At 43.4% G+C, this 13,407-nt stretch overlaps 1 protein-coding gene across 1 annotated transcript in view; it reads left to right on the top strand.

Annotated features, from left to right (window-relative positions):
- Window positions 1-13,407, top strand: part of cfap61 (cilia and flagella associated protein 61) — a 174,834-nt gene that overhangs the window by 70,109 nt on the left and 91,318 nt on the right. The window contains exons 15-16 of the mRNA XM_080199899.1: window positions 1,249-1,455; window positions 3,248-3,382. Of these exons, the coding sequence (XP_080056025.1) occupies window positions 1,249-1,455; window positions 3,248-3,382 (342 nt within the window). The remainder of the gene's footprint in view (window positions 1-1,248; window positions 1,456-3,247; window positions 3,383-13,407) is intronic.

The following is a 13,407-nucleotide window of genomic DNA, read 5'->3' as shown; positions in this document are numbered from 1 at the left end:
AATTCACCGTTACAGAAAAATAGGGCCTGATTTTATCATTTTGATTCTAAATGCTGAATCTGGGTGCATTTCAGATCCAACTTGGAAAACGGTTCTCAGGTGCCCCCATATGCACTCAGCCTGAAAAGAAAATTGCGAGTCTGAATCTCACTGTGGGCGGGACTTATCGCATCTGAAAAGCTGCTGCTCTGAACAGAGCTTTGAACTGCGCAGGCGTGGTGAAAAATAAATTTTGAAAAACTGTCACATTGCTCCTGGACCGAAAAAGCGAATAAAGTGGCCCTGAAGCAAAAAGAGTAAAGTGGCCCCCACAGATATCACCGCGGTCCCACAACATAATTGTCCTCCTTATCCACCCAACACCCCCGCTACCTAGACTGATCTTGATGTTCTGCTCCCCTTCCCACCCACCCCCCACCAATTGCTGACGGACCACCCCACCAGAGAATGATCGCCCCACCCTCCCAGCAAAGAATGATCGGACCTCTCCCACCCCACCCCCAGAGAATGATCGGGCCTCTCCTCACCACCCCCCCCCTCAACCAGAGAATGATCAGGATCCCTCCCCCCCCACCAGAGATACACCTGACTCTCCTCCCTCCAGCCCCCTACCAGAAAATGAAAATGCCTGTCCCCTCCCTCCCCCCCACCACTGATTTGAGTCAGAGAGTCGTTGGAAGCCCTGAACTTACCTCTTCAGAAGCTGGAGCGCCCGAAACAGACCTTTGCCGAGCATGTCTGTTTCCTGCCAAATCTGGACATGCAAACGCGATGGTAAAGGGGGAAATGCTGGTAAAGTTGGGCGGGCAGCCCATTAATTCAATTTAAATGCATGCAAATGCATTTAAATTGCCATTGCACTCATTTCAGGTGCATTCGGATCGCGGTCATTTTTGGGCCTTAGTAAAGTGGGTATCTGCGCAGACGTGGATGCAGATCATGCTAATCACCTCACGCTCGACTTTACCAAGTTTTTGCACCCAGAAGTGGGCACATGCAATTGTAAAATTGGGCCCATTGTTAATTTTGTGAGACTTTGCTCTTGGCCCTTTCTCCAGTCCCTCTTCAGAGCACGATCAGTGCTAGTATCTTACAACATAGTAGTGCAGTGCCTGCAACAAATTTCACAGCAGGTAAATTTCCCTCATGTATTAAAATGTGAGGGTTCAACATAAAGATGCTCCTGCTTGTGCCCGCTTAGGTATTCTTTTCCGTTGATCAATGCAATTGTTTTTTTCCTCCTTCCAGAACCCTGAATACATCCGTTCGCATTTTGACATTGAAAGCTTTATCTACTTCAACCATTACCAACGTGAAGAACATGGGCACCTCTATCACTTTGCTTTGAATCCCATTTTCCATCACCATACCAGACACTTCCTGAAAGAAATACTCCGGATTACTTTTAAGGCATGCCTCTATTACCCTGTTTACCCAAAGTTATTAACCGAAAAGGTAAGAGAAAAAAGCTATTATAATATTTATCAGATAGTGCAGTGTACCAGTTATGAATATATTAGCCGGAATTTTCCAGCTGTTCATGCCCTGCTGCCGCTGCAAGTGAGGATGGAGAATTTGGCGCTCAGTCAAATCTACATTCACTGCAGAGGGACCATTCATCCTTCTGGCATGAATGGCTGGTAAATTCTGTTGATATATCTTAATTTTAAAAGGATGTATTTTATTTTCCAACTCTATTTGAAGTTATCTGAAAGGTGTGAAGAATGCACGTTTATAATTGCGTGGTTTTCTATGTATAATTTTGGCCATGAATATAGACAGTTGGTAATGGCCTTAAACAATAGGTAGAATTCTTCCATTCTGAGATCAAATGAGATGCCAGGTCACTCCAGTGACACTTGTCCTGCCAACCAGTTTGACAGGAATCTGTGCCTTGAACCTATAGAATCATAGAAACTCTACAGTGCAGAAGGAGGCTATTGGGCCCCTTGAGTCTGCACCGACCACAATCCCACATATTTGCCCCACTAATCCCTCTAACATACGCATCCTGGGACACTTAACGGCAATTTAGCATGGCCAATCAACCTAACCCACACATCTTTGGACTGTGAAAGGAAACAGAGCACCAGGAGGAACTCCACGCAGACACAGTGAGAATGTGCAAACTCCACACAGACAGTGACCCAAGCCAGGAATCGAATCCAAGTCCCTGGAGCTGTGAGGCAACAGTGCTAGCCACCGTGCCACTCTATTACCTCATTAATTATGCACAGATGAGTTCCCCTCTGACTCTGGTGGGCGGACAGCTGATTTGACTGCCTGCCCTCAGTGACGGGTTAAAAGTCCAGCACACTCATCTCGTTTTCTCCAGTCCACCTGACTTCCCAAGATCATGCAGGATGTCAGCAGCTCAGAGGGAAAAGGATAGCGGCCTCAAGAAGAGGTCTGTTCCTCAATTCCATTACCTGTCAGGTGCCCAGGCCCCTCTTGGACCTCTACTCACTGTCCGTCAAACCTTCATATGTCCCCTTCCAATAAATGATGTGGTACACCTTTGACCATCTTATTTGTGAGTTTTTAATTCAGCCTTGTTGAGGTCTTCATTCCCCCATCCCTGACACCCAACAGCATGGTGCTGTCCAAAAAGATCAGCAGATGGAGGGCAGGATCTAGTTTGGCCCAGCAGACTGATGGACAGCATATCAGGAGCAGTTGCACTCATCTCAAAGTCACTGGCGAACTGTGGACCGGCCTTATGCTCACTCGCCACACTTTAACAATCAGGTTTGACGCCCGACGCGATTTCCCATTGGCGTGGTACAAGACTAGAAGCCCTAATGGGAAACTGGCAGGCAGCGGATTTAATAAATGTTTATGAAATGCGAATGAATGCAAATGGGATTTGCACCACCTGCCAGCAGGTTGGGAGAAATCCACCCATTGTCTTGGTATAAAATAAAATTTATGCAACTAAAGATGACTTTTCTTTAGACCTAATATATTTGTAATCAGCAAGAGATTTTTTTCCCCATTTGGAAACTCATGCATTGCTAGTTGCAAAATGTTTTTCCGTAATTTTCATAGAGATTGTAATATCACTATACATGCTTCACATTTAGGCTCATAGTGCCAACAATAATAGGACATTCATTCCTAAGCTTCAGGTGACCTTTTAGTTGTTTTGGTTTAAATTTTCTTGCACAATTTATTTCAGATCTATGGAGAAGATGATTAATTGCCTTTACTTTACTTTCTGGAAGTAACTGTGAATCTTTTGTTTCAGGTGACCAGTCCATACGCTCACTCCCTGACATCTGCATTAAATAACCTCATCCCTGTGCGTCCGCGACGACAGATTATCTATCCATTGGAAGAACTTGGCATTAATGCTCCATCAAAGCGAATCACACAGGAAAAAGTGAGTAATATGAGATGTAACATAAAGGTTGACAGTGTGCCAACCAATTTTAGGACTTTGTATACTCAGAAGAATGTGGTTTCTAATTACCGTTTAGCAAAAGGAACTAGAGATTCCTTGAGGAATATATATGTATTTATGGCAACAAATGTAAAAAAAAGTACAGTCTCACTGTTCAATCTTTAATCATCTCGAAATATTTTATAGTTAACTTGTAATGTTGCATTAATGTCCATTGTGACAAGTAACATTTAAAGAAAAAAATTGTACTTATATAGAGCCTTGCACAATCTAAGTACCTTACAGACAATTAAATAATTTCTTCTTTCAGAGAGTAGTGAATCTGTGGAGTTCTTTATCACAGAGAGCTATAGAGACTGGGTTGTTAAATACGTTCAAGGTTGAGATAGACAGATTTTTAATCAGTAAGGGAATCATGAGTTATGGGGATAAAGCAGGAAAGTAGAATTGAGGATCATCTAATCAGATCAGTCGTGATCTCATTTTTGGCGGGAAGACACGATGGGCCAAATGGCCTACTTCTGCTCTTAAATTTTATGATCTTATGGAAGTGTGGTGATGCCGTAATGCAGCAGCCAACTTGCACAAAGTAAACTCTCACAAACAGCAATGCGAAAATGACCAGAAAATCTGCCTTTGTAATGTTGATTGAGGGATAAGCATTGGCAGAACACCAAGGATATCACCCCCATTCTTCAGTATAGTGCCATGGCACCCTTTATGTCCATCCGAGCAGGCGGATAGGCGCTTGGTTTAATGCCTCATCAGAAACACAGTGGGGACGATCTTACCAAAGAAATTCCAAGTGTTGAGTGTGCATGAACATGGGAAAGTTTCAGACCTGTTTATTCGGTGAGAGAAAAATTCAAATCTTAACACACTAAAGAGAAGAAAAGAGGCAAAATGTGATCCTCACCAGTAGGGGGAGTGGACGGAGTCTATTCATGCTGGGAAGCTGGCTGATGATTACTGGAGGATACGATTGCACAAGGGTCTAATCTTTTGAATTGATTTGATTTGATTTATTATTGTCACATGTCCAAAGATGTGCGGGTTAGGTCGATTGGCAATCCCAAAAGAAATTGCCCCTTAGAGCCCTGAAATGTGTAGGTTAGAGGGATTAGCGGATAAATATGTAGGGATATGGAGGTAGGGCCTGGGTGGGATTGTGGTTGGTGCAGACTCGATGGGCCAAATGGCCTCTTTCTGCACTGTAGGGTTTCTATGATTCTGTGTATTAGTATACATTGAAAAGTATTGTTTTTTGCGTGCTATACAGACAAAGTATACTGTACATAGACAAGGAAAGGAGAGAGCGCGGAATCTAGTGTTACAGTCATAATTAGGGTGCAGAGAAAGATCAACTTAATGTGAGGTAAGTCCATTCAAAAGTCTGATGGCAGCAGGGAAGAAACTATTCTTCAGCTGGTATATGACCTCAGATTTTTGTGTCTTTTTCCCGTTGGAAGAAGGTGGAAGAGAGAACGTCCGGGCTCTGAATGTGCTGTCCATTGGGAGATTGTCACTCCCCCACCCCCCCGGACATTGTCTCCCCCACCATCCCCTCTCATTGCCCCCCCTCCCCCCACTGACTGTGGCGCTCAGCCCCACTGATTATGCTCCCACCCAATGATTTTCCCCTCTGGCCAATCACTGCCCCCGCTCATCACTCCCCACTTCCCGCCAGTTGACCGCCACCCCTGTTCAACACCCTCTGATATCCATCCCGATGATTCCCCCACTGCAGAGTCTGCAGCTTCCCACATGCTGTCCCCTCTTGGCCACAGTCCCTCCCCATAGGGCCCACACCTCCCCTTGGACTCCATTCCTGGCACTGCCTAGTGCCTGGTGGACACTGCCTGAGTGCCAGACTGGCACTGCCCAGTAGGCACTGCACCCCTGCCCCTGGCCACCCGGGGAGGCCTCAATGGCATCTGGTCTCACCGGCGAAGCCATCACATCAAATCCCCATTGCTGGGAACTGGACATGACTCTTGTTGGTGAGGATCTCGACCAGCAAGGCCATTAGATAAGTGAGCCCAGACAATTGCATCCTGGACTCACAAATAATATTGAAATTAGGATTTAAATATTTAAATCAGCCTTGCACCCTCCCCAGGCACTAGGCTGATGTCACTGATTTAACAGTGCTGGTATCATTGCGAGAGCTGAGAAACCGGGCGTGAACCCGATTTTTTTGCCTCTTTCACAATCTTACTGGGTCAGCACGCTGATCGACCAGTGGGACAAGCCAGTAAAATCTCTCCCAGTGCCTTCAAAAGTGCAGCGCTCCCTCAGTACTGCACTGGAGTGTCAGCCTTGATTCTTCTGTGCTCAAGTCCTTGAACCCAGTGGACCTTGAACCCAGAACCTTGTGACTCAAGAGGGAGAGTGCTATCAATTAAGCCATAACTGACGCAGTACGTTTATTGTAAGAATAGGTGGAATATTTTATTGCTTGTTTCCATCATGTGCAATTTCATGGTTTCATATCGAATTGAATAAGTTGCTTGCAATCTTTTGTCTTTTTCTGCTGCCAGCATTTGTTCAGAGTTTAACCCTTAATAATATAGTCATGATTGAATAGTTTCTATGTGGGAACTATAAATGTGAATTTTAAATACAATCAGATTATTATAAAATCAGTTGCAATTTTTGAATAATTACATGTGTACTAGAGTTAATGAGCTACATCGCCACTAATTCCCAGCGTCATCAGTAAAACCCATTACACAAATCATTATTTGATAGTACAGAACTTGAGTATTGCTGAGAGAAGAGACATGTTATCAAATTTTCCATCTTATACTCATCAGGACAGCTCAAAAGAATTTTACAACAGTAATGGGGAACAACAATTTATACTACATGTAAGGGGAGTGCTGATTGGTTGGCAGGTGGACTCTGATTGGTGGAGGTGTTGTCATTGAGAATGCAGCATGAAACAGTAAACTGCCCAGCTTTGTTCAAAATTCAAATTGGGCAGGTCAACCCTGATTGGTCAAGGCATTGTCCTGGGAAATGAACCATGAAATGGATGTTCCCTAAACTTTTGTTTAGTTGGAAAAGGCCCAATATACGAATGTAATGTTCAAAAGAAGGGGTCTCTAAAATGGGTCTTTATATATATTTTACAATATAAAATTGTCCCGAACTTGCTGGATTGGCAATCAAAGTCAGATTGCCATTTCATTTGACTTTGTTATATGAAATTTTGTTCAATCCTGTCTCGTCAAGCCTTCTGACTCGGCCCAGGCATGACACGATCAATGGAGCACATCCCTGGGGCATTGGGTCAAAAGCAGTTCAGTTGGATGTGAGTAGGCTATGTCCACTTTCCTCACAGTACCAGCTGCCATAAACCAGGCCGGTTAAAGGTCCTTTAAAGGCCAGGGAGAAGGTAAGCATATGAAATATGTGAGTAGGATTTGTGGGGGTGGAAGCAACCCTTTGTCAAAGCCGGACAAAGGTCATCTGGACTTGAAACATCAGTTCTTTTCTCTCCTTACAAATGCTGCCAGACTGGCTGAGATTTTCCAGCATTTTCTTTTTTGATATGCTCAAGTAAACTGTGGGAAGTTCACCCTCAGTGAGAGGCAGAGAGATGGGCCAGGCAGAGAGAGAGAGAGAGAGAGAGGGAAAGTCAGATTGTCTGGCCACATTGTCTTGAATTGTGAGTGTAATCTGAAACTTCATGCCCGGGCAAGACACCCTGCAGCTGGTTGGCACTCTCGGCTCCGGCCTCGCCACCTGGTGCCATCTTCGAGCCTCAGTTGGAAGCTGATGCCGGGGGGTTGGAATCTGCCTCAGGGGGAGGTGTGATGGGTTGGGTTTTGGGGTTGGGATTTCTGCCTGGGAGTGGGGTAGTGGGCAGGCCTCGGGTGGGGGGTATTGGGTTGAGCCCTAAAAGTCAGGAAGTCAGTCCTTTGGAGTGGAATCCCAATGGGGGTAGGATGGTCATGAGAGGAGGGGATTCCCATGGGTGCGGGTGTTCCATAGGTTGGAAATTTCATAGGAGAAGGTGAAATACCACAGAGGGGAGTTGAATCCTGTGGTTGTGAAGTGACGGCGGGGGGTGGGGGGGGGGAGCAGAGTCCATAGTGGTTAATTCTGTGGGGGTGGGAAGTTTTTGTGGGAGTGGGGAGGTGGAGGGAGTCCCATGGGTGTTCGGAGGTTTGGGGCGACTCACTTGGGGAAGTTGGTGTGGGTCTGTACAATAGTTAGAAGGTAGAAGTGATTTAAATCATTCTAACTTTTTCTGGGTAACTATTGGTGTAAGTTAGTTAAAACTATCCAAGGTTTGTGATTTAAGTTACATTTTTGGATTATTTTCAATGCAGGACAATTGCCCAAGGGAAGTTTGCACTACCCATGCAATGATATGCAAATTTTACTTGGGAATTCCCAGCAGATAAGGACCCTAGCCTATCTTAGGAGTATACCTCTCTCCTTCCCCCCTGCAAGTTACACTGTCCTAGAGTTTGGAAATTACTGCCCATTATATTTTGATAGCATGTCCTTTCTTTTTCAACATTAAGTATTGTAATATTAACATTTCTGTCCTTTTTCAATTTTTCATGGAAATTTCAGTGCAATTTCAGTTGAAAGATGTGCAGGTCAGGTGGCTTGGCCATGCTAAATTGCCCCTTAGTGTGCCATGATGTGCAGGCTAGGGGATTAGCAAAGTAAATTTGTGGGGTTACAGGGATAGGTCCTGAGTGGATTGCTCTGTCGGAGAAAGTCAGTAAAAAGCCTGACAACACCAGGTTTTAGTCCAACCGATTTATTTGATAATAGACTCACAAGCTTTCGGGGTTAGTCCCTTCGTCAGGTGAATGGAGAGTTCTGGCCTCAGACAGAGCATATAAAGCACAGACAGTTTAGAGATTACTGATTAGAATGCGAATCCTTACACCTAACCTGCTGTTCAAGACCTGAAGTGGCTGACAATGTGAGTGGAAGGAGCACTGATCACAGGTTAAAGAGATGTGTATTGTCTCCAGACAGTACAGTAAGTGAGGTTTTGCAAACCCAGGCAAGTCACGGGGGTTACAGATAGTGCGACATGAACCCAAGATGTAAGGATTCGCATTCTAATCAGTAATCTGTAAACTGTCTGTGCTTTATATGCTCTGTCTGAGGCCAGAACTCTCCATTCACCTGACGAAGGGACTAACCCCGAAAGCTTGTGAGTCTATTATCAAATAAATCGGTTGGACTAAAACCTGGTGTTGTCAGACTTTTTACTGTGTTTACGCCAGTCCAACGCCGGCATACCGATATCAGGAGAAAGTCAGTGCAGACTTCAATTTGTGGGATACGGGGATAGGCCCTGGGTGTGTTGCTCTGTCAGAGAAAGTCAGTGCAGACTTGAGCCGAATGGCCCCCTTCTGCACTGTAGGGATTCCATGATTCTATGATTCAAGCAACTTCTGATTCAGTGTTGGTACACATGAAGCACAAACTGGAACTTGTGTACATGAGCTGACAAATTATGTACAAAACATAACGCAAAAATGCTGCAAGAAAGTGCCCTACCTTCTAAGTATTAAGAACCAAAAGTTGACTGCACTCATGATTCCCATTTCTGGCTGAAGTAAATCTGGAACCTGCTTCTCACCCTGCCTCAGAGTAGAAGGCAATGGCAATCCACCACTGCCAAGAAAACAGCTCAGGGTAAGGCATCAGTAGACAATAAGCCAAGGACCTGGCTTCTGGCAGGGCACATTTGAATGAATGAATCCTGTAATTATGCAGCAGTTCATTAAATTCCTTGTGCTTGAAAGATATGTCATCAGGGTTGTTTGGCTTATGCAACCATCTGAAGCAATTAGTTACAATGTCACTTTCCTATCTTCTTTTGCAGTATGGCTTACTATCTTGTATCATACTAGTATTCAATCAACCCTCTAAAATGACATTGTTCAGAAAGTCCTTTATTCCTTAATAAGTGAGGGACACTTGGACCTTTACGGTATTGTATTATTATCTCCCTTTCAAAGCATAACATTAAAACCTCTTTCTCCATTTTAACAGCATCACAACTCTTATTTCAACTGCCTCTGTATAACTAAACAGGCAATCCTGAGTTTTAAGCCTTCATCTAATTCACCTAGCTGTTGCAGGAAAAACATGCACATATGTGCATGAGTGCCAGGGTGGATGCCTGAATTTAAAGAAGTCATTCCCTGAAATGTCACAAGCCACTGGAACTGATGGAGAAGGCACTCTTTTCCATTCCAGTTTACCAGCTTGGAATTAGGTGGTGTTGGTGAGGATGTGAACTGCATGATCCACAGAGCATGAGGTTAGGTAAGGTAAAATAATTAGCCTTACTTCACGAGGGACCATAGGCATCACTGTCTGTCACAGGGAGAGACAAGTGGTTCCATAAATTGAGGGTCATCACTCTGCATCAAGCAAGGGGCTAGGCAAGGAGGCAGCCCTTCAAGAACTACCACGCACAGCAGAGGGATTGAACCTGAGCCATTGGCATAATTCTGCGCACACCCTGGGCATCTGACCAAATCCTACAGAACATGAGAGAACTGGAGGAAAGGGTGAGAATCTACCACATTCTCATAATGGAAGAATGCTGGGGGCCTCTGAACCAAGAGTAAAGAACCTTGTCTTGCCTGAAAAGAAGCATGATGCCTTTGAAGCCAGTCAACAAAGATGTACCACAAATGTAATAGATATGACCCAGAGTTTACAACTTTCACTTGTGCAACATCAAGGAAGCTTTTCCTTAGTTGTAGATGTCAATGAAAAGTACCTAAGATCAGTGCATGCCTTTCTATAGAAGTGCAGAGTAATAACTTGGTGGCATTTAGGGATAGAGAAGGTACTACACTGCATACCAGCTTCCAGATATAGTGGCTAAGATGGAGGCTACTGTTCCTCTGCATGTGATAGTTGCTGTTAGACCAGCCACTCTTAATCAATGAAAATGTAGTAAGTACTTCCAATATCCAGTGGAATAACAAAAATTGGATTCCAACTGTCTGATGGTGCAATCTTTTCAGTCTTATCCTTGAAAGGTTAATTTTTGTGGTACATAAGTTGGAACGCTAGGTAGCTCAGGAACACGTTCTATAGATTCAGCAAGCAGTGGCTCCCTTACAGAAGCAAGTTGTCATCAGTGGAAGGCTCCTTCAGTCCTATTGCCTTTCTGTAAAACATGAGTGGTCAAGCATCTCTCATGATACTGGTCTTCAGAAAAGAACAAGGACAAAAAAATGTATGTTATGCACGCAAGTGAAGTTCATATCAGGAAAGACTAGGTCGATGCATTTTCACTTACAACTTAGTTATTCAAAATAGAATGTGCACTAATGTTACACTTTGAAGTTAGGGTCATATAGGAAAAGATGTCACTAAATGACAATCATTATGAATTCAATATTAATACCTTCTGATGGGTAGGAGAGGGTTGAGGAAAAGAGAGGTTCAACTGTTAAATATGGCGAACGAGCCACCAACTTGTACACGTGCCTCTGCCCTTATTACGGAGGCAATATTGGGGCATCCTGATGTCTCCTCATGGCAAGTCAGGACATTTAATTAACATATTTAAATCTGGCTTCCTCAGTGCAATTGGGAGCCAGATGTAAAATTCTGCTGTTGCATAGGCTTGCCAGTGATCTAAACCCAACAGTGAGCAGAGGGAATTGTTGGCTCCAAAAGTTATGTGCCTTTCTCCTTGTGGGAGTGCACATCCCATTCCTTGTAAAAAGTCTGACAACACCAGGTTTCAGTCCAACCTATTTATTTGATAATATACTCACAAGCTTTCGGGGTTAGCCCCTTCGTCAGGTGAATGACATCATGATATCCCATTCCTTGCCATAGATGCTTTCAGACCCCTCACTAATGATCAGGGTCTCTCTTTTTCCAACTCCGACCCAATACTGGCCTCCTCCAATCCTTGCTTCTCTTTTCACCACCTCACTAATCTCAACCTCTCTTTTCTATACACCCCCTCTCTCCCACCCCACTCCACACTAAAATCAGCCTCTTTCCTTACCACTGTCAATGCTGGCTTTTCTCTTCTCCTCCCCATTCTCTATGTTCTACTTCATGTGCCCCACCCCAACCTACTTTCTGATTATAGTCACTGTCTTCACTACTGCTGATCTTTGATTTCACCTTGGCCCCTAACCCCTTTTATTGATTCCACAGACCATATGCTGACCACACCGACTGCTTCAATTTTGGGTAAAGGACATCTCTTGTTTATCCTTATCCAGTATGGCATTTGAGGCTTTTGCATAGTGGTGTAGCATGGGCCGTGTAACTCAAGACTTGTAACTCATCGTTGTGGTGTCATATCACACGTTTTTTCGTAGAACACAATCTCTTAAAATAATTAAATATTTCAGACTTTTAAAATCAGTTTTATGAGAAGCTTATTTAAACTTTGGGCAGGATTTTACAGCCTCGCTCATCCTGAAACTGTAAAATCCTGCCCAAAGTCAATGGACCGTCCCATGGTCCACCCCTCGCCCCCTACAATTTCAGTTGTGGGTGGGGTGATAAAATTCCAGCTATTGTTTAAAAAGCACATTTAATTTTCTCAAGTGGAATTAGCCTACGAAAAGAATGAGAATGAAATAAAAAAATGTTTAAAAAAACCATGTGTAAATCATTGTAGGTGGCAGTAAAGTAGTGAGAGTGGTTACTAAGCATAAAGGATCCTAGATTTTATTAGTAGGAACGTGGTTTATAAAAACAAGAAAGTTCTGCTGAACTTCTATAAGGCACACTAGTTCGGCCTCAGCTGGAGTATTGTATCCAGTTCTAGGTGCTGCACATCAGGAAGAGTGAACGCATTGGAAAGGGCAAAAGGGATTGACAAGAATAGTTCCAGGATGAGGATATAAAGATAGACTGGAGCAGTTAGCACTGGCTTCCTTAGAGAAAAGAAGGCTAAGGGGAGATTTGATATTCAAAATCATAAGGGGTCAAGACAAAATAGATAGAGAGAAACAGTTCCTAATTTTGAAAGATCAAGAATGAGAGATCGAAACTTTAAAGTAGTTGGCAAAAGCAATTTGAGAAAAATCTTTTTCATGGAGCGGATGGTTATGGCCTGGAATGTGTTGCTAGGGAGTGAGATGGAGGTAGGTTCAATTGTAGCATGCAAAGCAAATTAGATCGTCATGTAAAAAGGAAGAAGGGGAGAAGGTGGCAGGGTGGCACTAAATGACTTGCTCAACTGAAGATCTGGTGCAGACATGATGGGCTGAATGACAGCCTGCATTGTAAGAATTCTGTGATTCTGTGAACTACAGTTATTCTGAGTAAATCAAATGGTGCATATAAAGGGGGATAAAGAGAAACACAATCTTGTAAAACCAAAGAGAGAGAACATCACTCTGATTTGTCAGCAATCAGGTTTGATCACTCCTTTGAGTGCCATGTTCAGTACATTGTGCTAATGGGCATTTGAAATACAGTGTGTTCTGGGACCAATCCACCTAATCCTAAACTCTCTGAGGCCAATTAGTGTATGCCTTGCTGAAATGCAAGGAGCAGTAATTACTGAAGCTTGACAGATGTACTCTTCAGGGAGTTGTGTAATGTGCTTGAAATCACCATGTTCTGTTCCTCAATCCATTATGTTGTGTTTAAGTCATGGGGGGAGGTGGGGGGGAGGAAATACTGAAGTGCCACTTTCTATTTTTATTCAGGAACAACATATTAGAATGACAAATTATAATACCTTTGATAAATACTGGGAAAACAATAAAAACTCAAAACTGCAACGCAAATTCCTGCAGCACATTAACATTCCAAGTGCAAAGAGATTTTATATTATGCATAAAATTTATTTCAATAAATTTAATGTGAGAATTTCAGTTGCTGATATCCCGTTGTAAACATTATTAAGTATCAACAGAACTGGATTTCCCTGAGAGTAATTGAGAGCACCAATATGTAACCAAGCCTGAATAAAAAAATCATAAAGCTAAAATTGTATTAATGTTTGATTTGACACTATT

The sequence above is a fragment of the Carcharhinus amblyrhynchos genome, chromosome 12, assembly GCF_965287045.1.
Source record: "Carcharhinus amblyrhynchos chromosome 12, sCarAmb.v2.hapA, whole genome shotgun sequence".
In the NCBI taxonomy this organism is placed as follows: domain Eukaryota; kingdom Metazoa; phylum Chordata; class Chondrichthyes; order Carcharhiniformes; family Carcharhinidae; genus Carcharhinus; species Carcharhinus amblyrhynchos.
Note: the sequence above shows the minus strand (reverse complement) of the source record. Positions and strands in the feature narration are given on the sequence as shown.